Source organism: Schistocerca americana, chromosome 4 (genome assembly GCF_021461395.2).
Source record: "Schistocerca americana isolate TAMUIC-IGC-003095 chromosome 4, iqSchAmer2.1, whole genome shotgun sequence".
Lineage (NCBI taxonomy): Eukaryota > Metazoa > Arthropoda > Insecta > Orthoptera > Acrididae > Schistocerca > Schistocerca americana.
The window spans coordinates 371,712,223-371,729,209 of record NC_060122.1 but is presented as its reverse complement, the minus strand read 5'-3'; the positions used below and the strand labels follow the sequence as shown (position 1 = coordinate 371,729,209).

General features: G+C 38.4%; 1 protein-coding gene across 1 annotated transcript in view; it reads left to right on the top strand.

Annotated features, from left to right (window-relative positions):
- Nucleotides 1–16,987, top strand: part of LOC124612348 (glutamyl-tRNA(Gln) amidotransferase subunit A, mitochondrial) — a 153,400-nt gene that overhangs the window by 76,795 nt on the left and 59,618 nt on the right. Inside the window, exon 6 of the mRNA XM_047140501.1 lies at nucleotides 5,339–5,544. Within this exon, the coding sequence (XP_046996457.1) occupies nucleotides 5,339–5,544 (206 nt within the window). The remainder of the gene's footprint in view (nucleotides 1–5,338; nucleotides 5,545–16,987) is intronic.

Here is a 16,987-nt window from a genome sequence, read left to right as displayed (position 1 = left end):
AAAATATTAAGTGTCATGTAATATTTTGTGTAATGTAATATCTTGTATAGACACCTTTTTACCTGACACGTTCCACACCATTACGAAGTGTCGTATTCATGATCTATGGAACAAGTGCTAATCTAATCTAATCTAACAAAATCCACACGCACATCAACCAGTACCACTTCATTCTGCAAAGGCAACAGTGGGTGCGTGTTGAGGCCATTGTTAATCATATTGCCGTATTTTTTTTTTTTTTTTTTTTTTTTTTTTTTTTTTTCAGGAGATCCTGTTACCTGTACTATAAATGGTAAATGCTGTGAGAGCCTTTAGTGCACTAACGTCACTCCAACCCTTCAACAGCGTGGATGTGTGGGTAGGATAATTTTTATGCAAGATCGTGCTCCTGCACACATTGCTTAGCCAGTGAAATGGCTGCTGCAGAGGCATTTGGGAAATACTAGAATCATTAGCTGTCATTTGGTGACAGCCTGGCCATGCAGATCACCTGATCTTAATGCCTGTGACTTCTGGCTATGGGGTTATCTGAAATACTTTGTGTTCAATGCTCTCATTGTGAATAAAGTTGAATTGAAGGCACACATTGTGCAACATGTTCTGAACGTGACTCCTGAGACACTGGAATCTGTTGTGGGACTTGCTGTTTCTTGATTTCAACTTGTGACAGAAAATGGTGGACAGCATACTGATCATGTCTTGGGCAAGTTGCATGAAATTTTGCCTTTATTGCGGTTAATGGCCTCGGGACAGTTAAAAACTAATTTGTCCCTTGCCATCGTGGATGGGCTTCCCATTCTAACAATGCCACAAATGTTGACTGCTGAACTTGTGCATTCAGGCACAGTGAAGAGTAAGGGTAGTGTAATGTTTAACTCAAACCATAGCCATCATATAGCAGTACATCTGTCATTTGTAGCCAACCAATTTACACTAAGGTGCTTACAGCACCACCTTTTGATAAAATTTTTGTTAAATTTTTTAGTTCTGCATTATTTCCCCTGCATCAGTAATATGCTGTTCACATTTGACATAACTCTGAGCAGTGAGTCTATTTCTACAGTGTTTTGAAACTGGGATTTTAATTATGGACACGCTGTGTGTTGTGTGTGTGTGTGTGTGTAGCACAGAACTGTATTTCTACAACTTTTTACAGCAGATTACTAAAGATAATCTCAGCTCGGGACTGTTTACAGCACATGTAATTGGCTGCACAGCAAGTTGCACTTGTAATGTTGCGAATCAATGCGAGATAACTTTATTGCAGTAAGCTACTTTGCAGAACAGCCCATAGCATTGGACCCATTGGCTGTGAAGGAGACTGCCAATTGTGTCTTAGCAATGAGTCATTGGCACCTGTCGCTATGCTAGCCGTGAGAAGCGGTATCCGTGTCACTTTGAGCAACTGTATATTCAAGCCTCTACGAATCTGAATAAACTATATTAAATGTAATTCAATCTAGTTAAAATTAGTACACTACCTTTTGTTATTCAAGACAATATTGTATAAAAATTTCAGCTTCCTATCTATCATAGTTTCAGAGTTAGAGAAATTTACTTAATCAAAAACTGACACTTATAAGATTAAATTCAATTAGGATCTATAATAGTTTATCTTTTGGTATCATTAGAAAACATTTCCAGGACTCTCACTGGACAGCACTATTTAATCAGGATTTCCACATTTAAAAACTTTAACTACTTTTTATTTTTGTAAGATAAAAATTTTTAAAAAATAATAACTATTTGTTTTGTTGTTGTGGAATGAATGAGAGTGAGTGAGAGTGTGTACGTGGGACATACGTAAAATTTGAATATTATATTGTATACACCATTACGTAACTGTGTCGTGGGAAAGTTATGTTTTACCCACATTGCTGATGACATATGTCTAAGTGTACTTGCTTTTGTAAGGAATCAGCCAGAATAGCCCTTTGCAGAGTAATAAGTTTCTAAATTTATTTCAAGATTAGTTTTCTATTCGTTTGGTTTTGTTAAACATTATATTAATATTTGCATATTGAAATGACGTAAATGCATCTGTGAATAGAGGTTGGCGTAGGACAGTTTTGGCGCGAGAATAATCTTGAAGGATAGTTCTGATTGGCTGATCATTTTGATCAACCAGTCAGAGTTAAGCAGTTCCCGCTCACTGCTAGGTAGTTGTACAGGGAGAGAAGCAAACTGAACAGGAGTCGCTAGTCAGCTATCGGACGTGCAGGTCATGTTGAACGCTTCCGTTTTTATTATGTGTAAAATGAAATAATTGGCTTCTCATGTCCAGATTGTGTGGCCATAATAGGAGTTGCATTTACAGACAGTTTTGTGAAGTTTGGAAGTTTTTGGATTGTTTTGTTGGAAAGAGAACCGCGCTTCAACTTTCGGCCTTAGTAAAAATTCCGCGTGGCATGTTTCATTTATGGAATGTTTGGCAAGCAGTTTCTTTAATAGAAATCCACTGAAAAGGACTGAATATGAAACTCATACATAGTAGCAGAGTATTTGACTGTAGATCATGTAATAATTTGGGTCAGACTTAAGTGCATTTCTGGCTGCTTTGCGTGTGAAATGTGTTGCATGACTGTGAACTGAGAACAATGATCTTGTTAGTTAATTAAATTTGGGTTGATAGCAGATATTTTTTGTTGAACTAAGGAAATAAAAACACTAGTTTCAGAATTTTGACCTTTTACTAAAGAGATGAAGCAATTGCCCTCCACCCGAAAATTGTTATAAGATATTACAGGATAGCTTGCTACTAGAGTTTACGCAGACTTTTCAAAGTGAGTATCGACAATGTTTTTCATCAACACTGCTTTTAATGCCATCTGAACAGTACCTACGTATGCAGAGAAACATGCTCGTGATCAGACACCATACTGAGGTAGGTGGAACTTTTGTAGTGAACATTATGATGAAAGACAGTGAACAAACATTTACGCTGCAATATCATTGCCCGCCCTGCCCTGCCCCGCCACACATTGTGCTGCCAATGTGTTTTGTTTGGTCCCAGTGACACAGGTATGAGCTACTGCACAGTCGTTGCTTAGCCACTGACTGGGCACAGCGCTGCAAAGTGGAGCTGTTCTGTCGTTACGCTGGTCAGCTGCTGCAGAGATGCCCTTGGAGATCATTGCGGCCATTGTAGTTTTGCGCAACAGAATTCTTCATGTCATCTATGATATAATCAGGCAAGTGCCAAAGGTTATGTAAGCATGTGGGTACCTGTTGCTGTTCATGCCTTTGCTACAGTCAACTATTATTCTTTTCTCACTTTTGAAACCAATTATCAATTCTTCAGTCACAACCACATTACATTTAGTTTTTCTTCGTTATTTTAGACAACAACACAGTGTTGTGCCTCCTTATACATCTTTAGTTGTTGACTCAGGTTGCCCTGAACAGCATTGTATTTTCTTCTGTTATTCTCTTCAAACTTCTTGAAAACCCAAAAATGCTACCTCCTTTTCGCATCACTAATTTGCGCCCTGCACAAGAGAGCAAAACTAGAGAGTTATATGGTGAATTTGTGACATCCTGTTGCATGTGTGTCACCTTTACCTTGTAGATACTTTCTGGTCGCTGTTCTCAGTGTTAATTACTTTTGTGGTCCTGCTATGCTGTGCCATGTTTCAAAGCAGTTGGACTCTTTTTATCGTGTTGCGGCTGCTAGAAGAGAGCTTCAGTCTGTCAAAACTACTAAATGACCTTAGCAGTTTTGCATGAACTCTTCTGTGTTATATGCACAATGTTTTTCTTCTACAACTTTAGTTACAATAATGAATGAACAGATTTGTCTTATTTTGTAACTCATGACAGGTTACAACGCATGTATGTGTATTGCTTTGACATTATCAATTGAGAGAATGAAAGTTCTTCTAAAGACTCTTCAGATGTTTTTTCATTTACATTCTTGCATGCGTCTCTTTGCTCCTTGACTCCGAGGCACTGCCAAGCCATTACACCGAAAGAACAAGTGCCCTGCCACAGCAGGTGGAGAGGTTTATTCGCCATCGCACCTTGGTGATGTCTGAAAAAGATGTGACTTGCACTTCATTTGCACATACATAAAACAAAAGGACGTGTGCACTGTGGGATGTTCTACACTTACCAACTATTCAAACTACGTTTTCACTTCTCACAAACATCTTTCGGTGGCCTGAGGGGATAAAAATGGAACATGTTATTCCTAAGAATCCCATGTTAGTTTGGGCTTATCCATAATTGTGTGGTATGAATTATTTAAGAGATACATTCTGACTGCCTTTTTGAAGATATATTTTAGTACTCTTACTCTTGCATCTCCCTGGACAAAATGCTGTATAATTTCAATTCCTGATTAAAAATGTTTTGAGTTTATCATAATTGAAATTATACAGTATTTTGTCCAGGGAGATGCAAGAGTACTAAAATATATCTTCAAAAAGGCAGTCAGACTGTATCTCTTAAATAATTCATACTACACAATTATGGATTGCTTAGAAAACTGAGAGTAGGAGTTGCTGAAAGAAAATAGTGACATCTGAAACACCTGTGTCATGTTATAATAGGTAATTCAGCCTAGATCTATAGTGTATAATACTAATGTCTCACCATCTACTTAAGCTCAGTATCTCAATGAAATGTTTGGCTAGGGCCTCCCGTCAGGTTCTGGTGCAAGTCTTTTGAGTTGACACTGCTTCGGTGACTTGTGTGTCAATGGAGATGATATGATGATGATGAAGATAACACAACACCCAGTCCCTGAGCGGAGATAATCTCCGACCCAGCTGGGAATCAAACCTGGGCTCCTTTGCACGACGTTCAGCCATGTTGACCACTCAGCTCGAGATGGACAGTATCTCAATCATCACGAGGGACTGCTACGAGAGTAATTGTATTGGTTATGTTGTACCTCCATTTTATTCCATTGCTCTTTTGTAAAAGTTATTACTTTTTGAGCAACAAATCAATCATTTCACTGGCACTAAAACAAAAATAAGAGTAAATGTAATAATTTAGGTCTAAAACAACATTATTCAAGCATTACTCAAAACTGTTCATTATTTCTACAGAAAGTGAAATTGGCATAACATGGCTCAAAAATGAGTAACCAAAAGAAAGAAATGCGTTCTGTGCTTTCAGGATTGTGGATTTGGAAAAAAATATTTTGGAAATACAGCTAAAAACAAGAGATCCAGCATTAAGAAGATGATTATTTGTATGCCACTTGTTTTACTTCACCAGCATCTAAATTGCTTGGTCATTTGTAATTTTATGGCTGCAAGTGTAATTGTTTGTGAAGGATCTACTTGTGATGTACATTAAGAAATATTCAAGTTAATTTTCATTATTCCAGACATTCTAGCTGGCCACGACCCAATGGACTCGACTACAGTGCGTAAACCATTTTCGCCAATTTGTCTTCCTAAGGATCTAGATGTTAAGGGTCTGAGAGTGGGTGTGCCTGCAGAGTACCATTGCCCTGGGCTGTCCACAGAGGTGCTGGCAGCGTGGACTGAGGTTGCAGATTTACTGGAACATAATGGAGCAGTTGTTTCACAGGTATGCTGTTTGCTAACGGTTCATCTCTCTTACCTTTCAAAAGTACTGCACATTTTAATTTTTGTGTCATCTGTTTCTCCCAATGTGTTTGTAAACTATCTTCAAGTGTAACCAGCATATCACAAAGTGAAATTACATTGTTATTTTTAGTAGTTCTACAGATCAAAACATGGAAGGGAGCATTGGGGGCCGGCTGAAGTTAAATACTTGCCATGTCCATAAACAGTATACCACCTGTGCCTGTTTTGTACCAAATGGTGAGGACCTTAGTGATCTTATGCTGTCCTCACATGGCACAAGAAAATGTTCATGGATAGGGAACTGGTTTGGTTGTGTGATGTTATAGTGTGAAATTTTGTGTTCCACAGCATTCTATAGGATGAAGAACTTGTTTTACTATGTCAGACATTTGCTTCGTGTAGAGGAATATGGCCAGTGAGATAAAAGATTGCACTCTACATCACAAGCGGAAATTGGGAGATGGCACACTGGCTTTCATCATTTCCAGTTATTGCCCATATTTGGTAGGTTTTATATTATAATCACCTGACAGAAATGTAAAGTAAAAGATGATGTGGCCAATGACATGATCACCACTTCCATGTCAACAAGAGGGAAACACATCAAAACAGGAAGTAGACAACTCTTAAATATAAAGATAAGGTCAGCTCCTCAAACATCTGAGTTCTCCCCTCCACTTCAGTTGAAAGAGACCATAGAAGCTATAAAGAACATGAAACCTAGGAAGGCAGCAGGTGTGGGTGGTATTTACCCTGAGTTTCTATTGCACTGTGGGCCTACTTCAAATGGATGAACACCTTCTTTTCAAATACCTTAGACAGGTCATTTGCCAACTCTCTTCAAGAAAACTGAGATCATTGCTGTACTAAATTCAAACAAAGAACCATCCAAAGTTTTAAACTACTGCCCCACTGCTCTCTTTAGTTTTCTATCGAGCTTCTGGAGAGGCTCATTCATAAGAGAATCTGTTCAGCCATAAGCAAACATGTCCCAGTAGAGCAAGTAGGAGGGTATGAGGAACAGGTGCTAGCAAAAACAACTCATATCGAAATGGCTTTGAGAAGCAGAAGATAATCATGGGAAGCTAAATCATCTAACTGTTGCCTATGGTATTGTTTGGCGTGACAAACTCCAGCTCACATTTATGTGTTATTCTATATTGCAAACTAACCACTGTAATTGGCAACATGCTGAACAATAGATACTACCAGGTGTTCTCAGAGAAATCCAAAAGCAGAGTTTACAAAATAAATTATAGTATTCCACTAGGTTCTGTTTTGGCCCCACTCTTTTTTAATTTGTGTAAATATGAGCTTCCAGAAACAAAGGCCAGGAAGTTTTGTTTATGCTAATGATATTGCTCTGATCATTCAGGATCAAAGCTTTAGGGAAGATGAAGGAACACTAACATCAGACACAAGGACATTGGACGAATACTTAAAACACAATTCTCTGCAACCAAACAGTCAAAAGACCATTGTCTCAACTTTCTACCTGTGAAATCGATAAGCAAACTTCAAATCTACACTCACACTTAGAAATCAGACTCGACACTATTGCATACTCCAAAATTCCTAGGTTTTTGACATACAAAATCGATCTCTGGAATGTGGCAGCTAAAATCAAAACTTGGAACAATACACTCCAGAAGTTAACACTAGAATGGCAGAAGGGGTCAAAATGAACCTTGTGAAATGTTTTTCATTCATTGTCATATCTAGTTTATTTACTTCATTAATGAAATTATACGACTTTTTATGGTTTTTTAATTTTCTTCACCATTTCATTCAGTATACCTGGAACGGCATAAGGGGTCAACTTGACCCCACCATACCATAATTTCTCTTCTGAATATAAGTAAATTATCGAACAATACAGTGGCAACAGTGAGCAGTAACACAGAGCAGTTGCTCCTCATTGTTGCAAATTGACACATATACATTCCAGTCCGTTACAGCTTATGTCATGTCACTCAGGCAGTCTTTGTCCGTGTAACACGTTTTCGAACATTTATCGTCAGTGTGGACTTTCTGATGAAGAAGTGTTACATCTCTTAGAGAATTCCAAAGTTGAATCGAAAATTGAGTTCGATGATGATGATGATGATGATTATGTACCTGACACAAGTGAAGATGAAGACATTTTGAACGAGGGGCGATAAGTGGAAGAGGATTCAGTTGCCGATATATGTCAATCATTACCTCTTTCACCACGGCAGGTACAGTTGGAAGCACCTATCAAGATGATTGCAAGGGATGAAACCGTGTGGGAGATTGGAAATTATTCATCATCTGGAAGGCGGTTAGCTGTGAATGTTCTGAAGGAGAGAGGTCCCACTTCTAATGCTTGTCAACGAGGAGACAGCTCTGTCATCGGTGCCTTCCGTCTTGTTTTTGATGAAGCAGTGCTATGTTTCATGAAGAAAACATAGAATTAAATGTTCAAAAAGTACTAAAAAACAATTATTGGACTGTGTCACTTGAGGAACTGGAGAAACTGATAGCCATCATGTATCTTCGGGGTGTATTGTGCACAAAAGGTATGTCTGTGGATGATCTCTGGTCGTACTCTTGGGGGCCTGCTTTTATCAAGGACATTATGCCTTGATGAAAAGTCAACCCAGGCTGAATGCCTGGCAGCAATCTGAAATTTGGGGAAAGTTAGTTGAAAACAGTATTCACACTTACTGCCCTGGAGAAAATAGAACCATTCACGAGCAACTGTTACCGAGCAAAGCAAGATGCAGGTTTACTCAATTCATGTCCAACAAACTAGACAAATATGGTCTCAAATTCCGATTGGCTGTTGATGTAATGACAAAGTATATATGTAATGCTTTCCTGTGGCAAAGAGGATACGCATAGAGAGAAACAACCACTTAGAGAGTACGACGTTGTGTGTCCCATGGAGCCATTTGTAAATCAAGGAAGAAAAGTGACCACAGACAACTTCTTTACATGTCTTAAACTTCATTTGTTGGTACAATCAACAAGATCTATGAAATCCCCAAAGAAATAACGAAGCCAAATGCTGAAATACACTGCGCCACATACTGCACAATAGTGACAACGCAGACTTCACCTTGACTGTATAGCAAGGAAAGAAGATTAAAAATTTTATTCTTCTGAATACACTGCATGCTGAAGTACTGATAAGCAAGGAAGGAAAGAAAACCTGAAACCGTAATGTTCTACAATGCGACAGAGTACGGGGTGGACGTGGTTGATCAGATGACCCATAAATATACTACGAAGGTTGCATGTAGGAGATGTCTTCTACAACATTCTGGAAATGGCAGTAATAAATGCATGTGTCATCTATAATATCATAACGGACAAGAAAATGGAAAGGAAAAAGTTCGTACTTCAACTGGCAAATGAACTCAAGGGAATGAAAGAGCAAGAACATCAGGCAAAGTTAGAGGATATGGGACAGAAATCACCTAGAAAGCAGAATGCCAAATCAGCCTCTGTAAAGGCAACACCACCAGTGAAAACTGTGTAAAGTACCACAAAGCCGTGTGCGGAAAATGTGTGCGTAAAACAGAAATCGCCTGTGCTAAGTACGTCTAGCAGCTTCAAATGACTTTAGTGAAAACTAATACAGAGCTGTTTGTAAAATACTTGTGAGAGTAAAATGGACCAAATATACTAAATATGTCTAGAAGGTTGTATGCATAGTTAATAAACTAAAATCCATAGTTAAGAAACTTGTTAGCAGTAGCAACAATAAATATGTATGATACATTATTGTTCAAATAAATTAGTAATTATTATTTTTAATTGTAAATAATTGTTGTGATTACTAGAAAGAAAGTATGGATTAAAAAATACTAAAAAAATCCTTGTATAAGTCAAACATGAAAATATTTCATGTGGGGTCAAAATGACCCCTTTCCGTCATTTTAGGAATGTCAGACCCTCCACCATTCTAGTGTTAACCGGAACCACCTGCGGTGTCACCGCAACAGCCCACAGATCAGCAACTCTAGCTCTTTCTTACTGAGTCACAGAATACACCACTCACATTAAAATAACACACACACACACACACACACACACACACACACACACACACACACCTCAGTCAAGCAATGCACCTGTCACAGGGCGTATTTGTCCCACAATGATGCACTGGCTACTAGTACTTAGTAATATTCCACCACCATCCATAAGAAGAGCACAGTAATTGCTGATTGTGTGGACAGAAATAATAATAATAAAACAGAATAACCAATTCATTCAGAAATTTCATCGTCAGAACCCCAGTGACTGAGGTATAGAAAGCCATCGTGACGCACAGCAATCAGCCTGCTGGATACTAACTCAAACATGCAAGAAGGCTGGAACAATCAATGGCTGGAGCAATCTTTAATTAAGCATCTCCAATTAATCAAAACTGCATGGGAGCAACCAGCAGGTTTTCATCTATGCCAATGATAGTAGTACATAATGAATCAATTCAAAACTGACTGGGGCAGATGTGGAGCATTGCTGCATCATGGGAGATGGCCCTGAATATGATTGCTATGAAGAACAGCAGACAGTACATCATATAGCATTTGAATGTTCTCTCAGAGTATTCAAAGGGACTGTGGAAGGCCTACACAGTTCCTGTGTGGAAGCTTCTGACGGGACTTCCAACCTGGACTTAAAGCGATGAACCCATTAGGAACTTGTAAGTGTGTGTGTGTGTGTGTGTGTGTGTGTGTGTGTGTGTGTAGAATTTATGCATTTGGCTATTTTCATATTATAACTTGTCAATGGTACATTGAAGATTCATCAAAAATGCTTTGTTCTTGGTATGAAGCTCGTCTGTAAGCATGGACCAACCACAATGTAATCCACATCTAGTGGGCTTAATGATGAGAAGCACATCCCATACGAGAATGACTGTAGCCATCATCATCTGTGTACAGGTTTGGCGAATATGGATGTCCTAAGCTGGAGTCTGGTGAGCACTGCCAATACTCTGTAAGCTCTTGTATTTTTGAAACCACATGTGTAACTGCACTGGAACTCTGTACATTGCAAGGAATGGGGATTTCACTTAACCACCCTGATCACGAGGGTGGTAAAAAGAAAGTCAGAAACCCTCAGTCTCCAGGTGTGTGGAGCTCTGTCGCTGGCTACTCATGAGAACACCATGGTGAATCCACTAAACGTCATTCCCAATGGAAAAAGTGTACTGTCTAGTTGTATTCATGCCAACTCAGCAAAATGACAGAGGGATTTTTCCTTACATTCAGATAAGATTACAAAAGACTCAATAAGTCATGGATAAAGTGTGTTTCTAGTTATGGGGAGAGAAGAGGGGAAGTATAATTTTTCTTTGTTCACTGAGGTTGAAAAGGGGTTGCAGGCGCCTTAACAACATTTCCATACCCTGGACGAGGTCACTCCCCAACATATTGTAGCCATTACACATTGTGTACAGAGGTACCAGCTGCTCACCTAGTCACCAAAACCATAACCATGAAAACTAAGTGAGGCCCCCACATGTGGAAATCCTCGAGGACAACAGTTTCTAAGGTGCCAAGAAGCTCCTCACTGGCTATCTTGTCCGGCCACTAGACAAATAAGGGGCTTCTTTTTCTTTAACGCAGAATGCTTATTGTTACCAGCTAAAGAAGACTGTGTTCTGTTATGTGAAAGTGATTGTGCTAAATGTCACAAATGGGAAATACATCCAGCTAAAAGGAATAAAAGAATAACTATCAGTATGGAGCACAGCCCTTCAAATTTGTCATTTTAACAGAATGTATTCATAATGTTATACTTGGATGGAACTTCTTGCAGGCATCAAAACCTGTCATAGACTGTGGAAGGCTTAGACTGTCCGGGCAGAGCAGAAAATAAGAGCTAGAAAACTAAAAGGGACTGAAGAAAGGAATAGTCACTGATGTTATGTGCCTGTGTATTGAGTGCTGTGTTTATATCCTGCTTAATTTTAGTATGATCATATGACATACCGTACTTTGATTTTAATGCCAGTATTACTATACAGTGATTATGATAAACACTCAATGTGACGTGACAAAAGAAGAAGAAGAAGAAGAAGAAGAAGAAGAGAGTTCTTCAACAGCTAATTTGTGCATGCATGTTTGACCTATTTCACAGCACCAGTACTTAGTGAAGCCAGTATTACTATACAGTGATTATGATAAACACTCAATGTGACGTGACAAAAGAAGAAGAAGAAGAAGAAGAAGAAGAGAGTTCTTCAACAGCTAATTTGTGCATGCATGTTTGACCTATTTCACAGCACCAGTACTTAGTGAAGCAATTCAATATCTTACCTTCTTATGTGAATTAATATGCATTAACATTGATGTATCTATACGAGGCGTGACACTTATCAATCTCAGGTATTTCTGAATGTCAAATTCTTCTATAAATTAGAACCTTAATACAAAGAGTAGTTTTAATAATGAATAAAAAAATAGGGGTGCGGGTAAGCTACAACAAACAGCATAGTGAACGCATTATTGTGGCCAAGATAGACACGAAGCCCACGCCTGCTACAGTAGTACAAGTTTATATGCCAACTAGCTCTGCAGGTGATGAAGAAATTGATAAAATGTATGATGAGATAAAAGAAATTATCAGGTAGTGAAGGGAGACGAAAATTTAATAGTCATGGGTGACTAATTCGAGAGTAGGAAAAGGGAGAGAAGGAAAATATAGTAGGTGAATATGGGTTGGGGGTAAGAAATGAAAGAGGAACCCACTGGTAGAATTTTGCACAGAGCATAACTTAATCATAGTTAACACTTGGTTCAAGAATCATAAAACAAGCTTGTGTACATGGAAGAATCCTGGAGATATGAGGGCTATCCACAAAGTACAGTACGTTTTGGAATTAAAAATAAATAAAGTATTGGAAATTTTTTTATTGTATACAGATGAAAGCCACACTTAAATACTACTTTTCTACATAGTTGCCATTTAAATTAAGGCACTTATCGTAGCGATGGACGAGCTTGGAAATCCTTCGTCGTAAAATTCAGCCGCCTGCACCTTCAACCACGTGGTTACCTCTTCTTGAAGCTGTGCGTCGTCATCAAAATGCTGCATAGCCAACCACTTCTTCATGGTGCCAGGTCGGGAATGTATGGCGGATGAGGAAACAACTCCCACTTAAAAGATTCGAGAACTTCACGAGTGGCATTTGCCATGTGGGCCCGGGTGTTGTCGTGAATCAGCAAGATATTTGAGCCCAACTTTCCCCTGCGCTTGTTTTGTATTGCTCTTCTGAGGTTGTGCAGAGTTTGGCAATACCTTTGAGAGTTTATTTTAGTGCCTCTTTCCAGGAAATCCACAAAAATCACACCTTTTCTGTCTCAAAAGACAGTCGCCACGTGGTTGAAGGCGCAGGCGGCCGAATTTTACGCCGAAGGAATTTCCAAGCTCGTCCAACGCTACGATAAGTGCCTTAATTTAAATGGCAACTATGTAGAAAAGTAGTATTCAAGTGTGGCTTTCATCTGTATATAATAAAAAAAAATTTCCAATACTTTATTTATTTTTAATTCCAAAACGTAATGTACTTTGTGGATAGCACTCGTACTAAAAGGTATCAGATAGATTATATAATGGTAAGACAGAGATTCAGAAACCAGGTTTTAAATTGTAAGACATTTCCAGGGGCACTCTGAGGGATGAAGTAGTGAAGGCAGCAGAGGATCAAGTAGGTAAAACGACGAGGGCTAGTAGAAATCCTTGGGTAACAGAAGTAGTATTGAATTTAATAGAGGAAAGGAAAAAGTATAAAAGTGCAGTAAATGAAGCAGGCAAAAAGAAATACAAACGTCTCAAAAATGAGATCGACAGGAAGTGCAAAATGGCTAAGCAGGGATGGCTAGAGGACAAATGTAAGGATGTAGAGGCTTATCTCACTAGGGGTAAGATAGGTACTGCCTACTGGAAAATTAAAGAGACCTTTGGAGAAAAGAGAACCACTTGTATGAATATCAAGAGCTCAGATGGAAAACCAGTTCTAAGCAAAGGAGGGAAAGCAGAAAGGTGGAAGGAGTATATAGAGGGTCATGTACTTGAGGACAATATTATAGAAATGGAAGAGGATGTAGATGAAGATGAAATAGGAGATATGATACTGCGTGCAGAGTTTGACAGAGCACTGAAAGATCCAAGTCGAAACAAGGCCCCGGGAGTAGACAACATTCCATTAGAGCTACTGACGGCCTTGGGAGAGCCGGTCCTGACAAAACTCTACCATCTGGTGAGCGAGATCTATGGGCAGGCGAAATACCCTCAGACTTCAAGAATAATATAATAATTCCAATCCCAAAGAAAGCAGGTGTTGACAGATGTGAAAATTACCGAACTATCAGTTTAATAAGTCACAGCTGCAAAATACTAACGCGAATTCTTTACAGATGAATGGAAAAACTGGTAGAAGCCGACCTCATGGAAGATCAATTTGGATTCTGTAGAAACATTGGAACACGTGAGGCAATACTGACCTAACGACTTATCCTAGAAGAAAGATTAAGGAAAGACAAATCTACTTTTCTAGCATTTGTAGACTTGGAGAAAGCTTTTGACAAGGTTGACTGGAATACTCTCTTTCAAATTCTAAAGGTGGCAGAGGTAAAATACAGGGAGCGAAAGGCTATTTACAATTTGTACAGAAACCAGATGGCAGTTATGAGGAGTTAAGGGACATGAAAGGGAAGCAGTGGTTGGGAAGGGAGTGAGACAGGGTTGTAGCCTCCCTCTGATGTTATTCAATCTGTATATTGAGCAAGCAGTAAAGGAAACAAAAGAAAAATTTGAAATAGGGATTGAAATCCATGGAGACGAAATAAAAACTTTGAGGTTCGCCGATGGCATTGTAATTCTGTGAGAGACAGCAAAGGACCTGGATAAGCAGTTGAACGGAATGGACAGTGTTTTGAAAGGAGGATATAAGATGAACGTCAACAAAAGCAAAACAAGGATAATGGAATGTAGTCAAATTAAATCGGGTGATTCTGAGGGAATTAAATTAGGAAATGAGACACTTAAAGTAGTAAAGGAGTTTTGCTATTTGGGGAGCAAAATAACTGATGATGGTCAAAGTAGAGAGGATATAAAATGTAGACTGGCAATGGCAAGGAAAGTGTTTCTAAAGAAGAGAAATTTGTTAACATCGAGTATTGATTTAAGTGCCAGGAAGTCGTTTCTGAAAGTATTTGTATGGAGTGTAGCCATATATGGCAGTGAAACATGGACGATAAATAGTTTGGACAAGAAGAGAATAGAAGCTTTCGAAATGTGGTGGTACAGAAGAATGCTGAAAATTAGATGGGTAGATAACATAACTAATGAGGAGGTATTGAATAGAATTGGGGAGAAGAGGAGTTTGTGGCACAACTTGACTAGAAGAAGGGATTGGTTGGTAGGACATGTTCTGAGGCATCAAGGTATCACGAATTTAGTATTGGAGGCCAGTGTGGAGGGTAAAAATCATAGAGGGAGACCAAGAGATGAATACACTATGCAGATTCAGAAGGATGTTGGGTGCAGTACATACTGGGAGATGAAGCAGCTTGCACAGGATAAGAGTAGCATGGAGAGCTGCATCAAACCAGTCTCAGAAAACTCAAGACCACAACAACAATACAAAACAACATTTACACCAAGAACTAACCATTATTATCACCTCAGTATTTAGTCTAATAATTAATATTACACAGTAAGTATTACAAGCGGAACCTTAATGATAATCCTCTATAAACGTGTAAGATTAGAATACCTGTATGCTTTGGGATGGTGTTGCCAATAGTCAGAAATTTTCAGCTGTATACCAATTAGTAAATAGTCTTTCTTTTCTTTCAGTTATTTACCGTGTGGAAATCTCTCTTACTTTGACAATCTAAATAACGTACATAGTTTAAGATAGTGCTATGTGTATCGAAAGTCTCTAATTATTTCAATGGAAAATACTTCTCTGACTTTGTTTATCCCTGTGATACTATTATTGCAGCTTACAATATATGGTAGTCTGTCGACCTCATCTGTGATCTCTAAATGCAACTTTAAATAATTTACATAAAGTTAGGCTTTTTGTCTTAATTTGAATTAATTTTTGTCATTGGACTTTTCTTAATCTCTCCTTTTCTCTTTGTGTTTACTTCCTCTGTCCCTTAGTGGTATATGTATAAAAGATTTCAACTTTCTTTAAATATTGTACTTCACAACAAATGCATAGTGAAAAATAATTTTTTCTTTCATTTCTCATCTTTCTTCTTTTATTAAATTTCGATTGCAAGTACCATAAAATGTTTCTTTCTATCTTTTGCCTTCACTTTAAATATTCATTGCCACTCCTAGTACATGCTGGTCATGTCGTCAGAGACAGTTCAGTTTTTGTGTTTGTCTTTGAATAATTACGGTTGAATACACTGAATTTTATCAACCCTCTTCTTTCATGTAATAGATACAATGACTGTAGCTACAAATTCAGAAAATGATCTCTCTATATTCATCTTTGATTTCAATCTGGACATACCATGTTTTTATACTTTGTTGGTTATTCGTCTGGCAACACTATACCTCTTACAATGAATTTGATAGAGTGCCAGCAAAAAACTGATCCCCCTCATCGGAATTGAATCATACAGTGAAAGCAAAGCAAAAATTCTGTGTGTCATCAGTACATTTAATCAACAAAAACACAATGAAAATCAAAGCTCTGGCTCTTCAGGCATGACAATTCTCAAACCCTCTTATAAAATCTAATTTTATAATGGTCACTTGTCACAGTGAATTCTGAGAATTACAAAATTGCCGCGTCTCATGTTTCAGTATGGTTCTAAAGTTTTTGTCTAAACCTTTCTGTATGCTAGGGTACATCTCAGCTTTCAGATACCAGGCACTCTTCGCAGTGTAAAATAATACTGTTTTCTGAATATTATTCTCTAGGGACTGCCACGATAACAGTAATCACTATACCTTGAGACTTCACCTTGCTCAGGTATAACAAATCCCCACCAATCATCAAATAAAATATTGCTCAGACTCGAGTATCTTAGAGTGGGACAACAGTTCAACTATTTTACCCACAGGAAACAGTCAGATACACCATTTGACAAAATTGAACTATCGTATCCATGCTCCATCAAATAAACTTGGAGGTGCTGCGCAAGTTAACTCGTTCCTTCCGATTCACTTACCACCATCATCATTTAATTAATTGATGTCCCTAGTGGTTGCAAAAGCACTTCTGTACTAACTTCCCTACAAACTGGTAACCAGAACTAAATTTCTTCTAACACACCAAAATTCCAGCTAGTGATATCCTTCTAAATTTACTATCTGCATACACTATGCACAGTTAGACTTACGAAGCGAGATAAGTAACACTTAACCATTGTCTTCCCTGCAAGCCGGTCTACCTTGGTTCATGACAAAAAGGG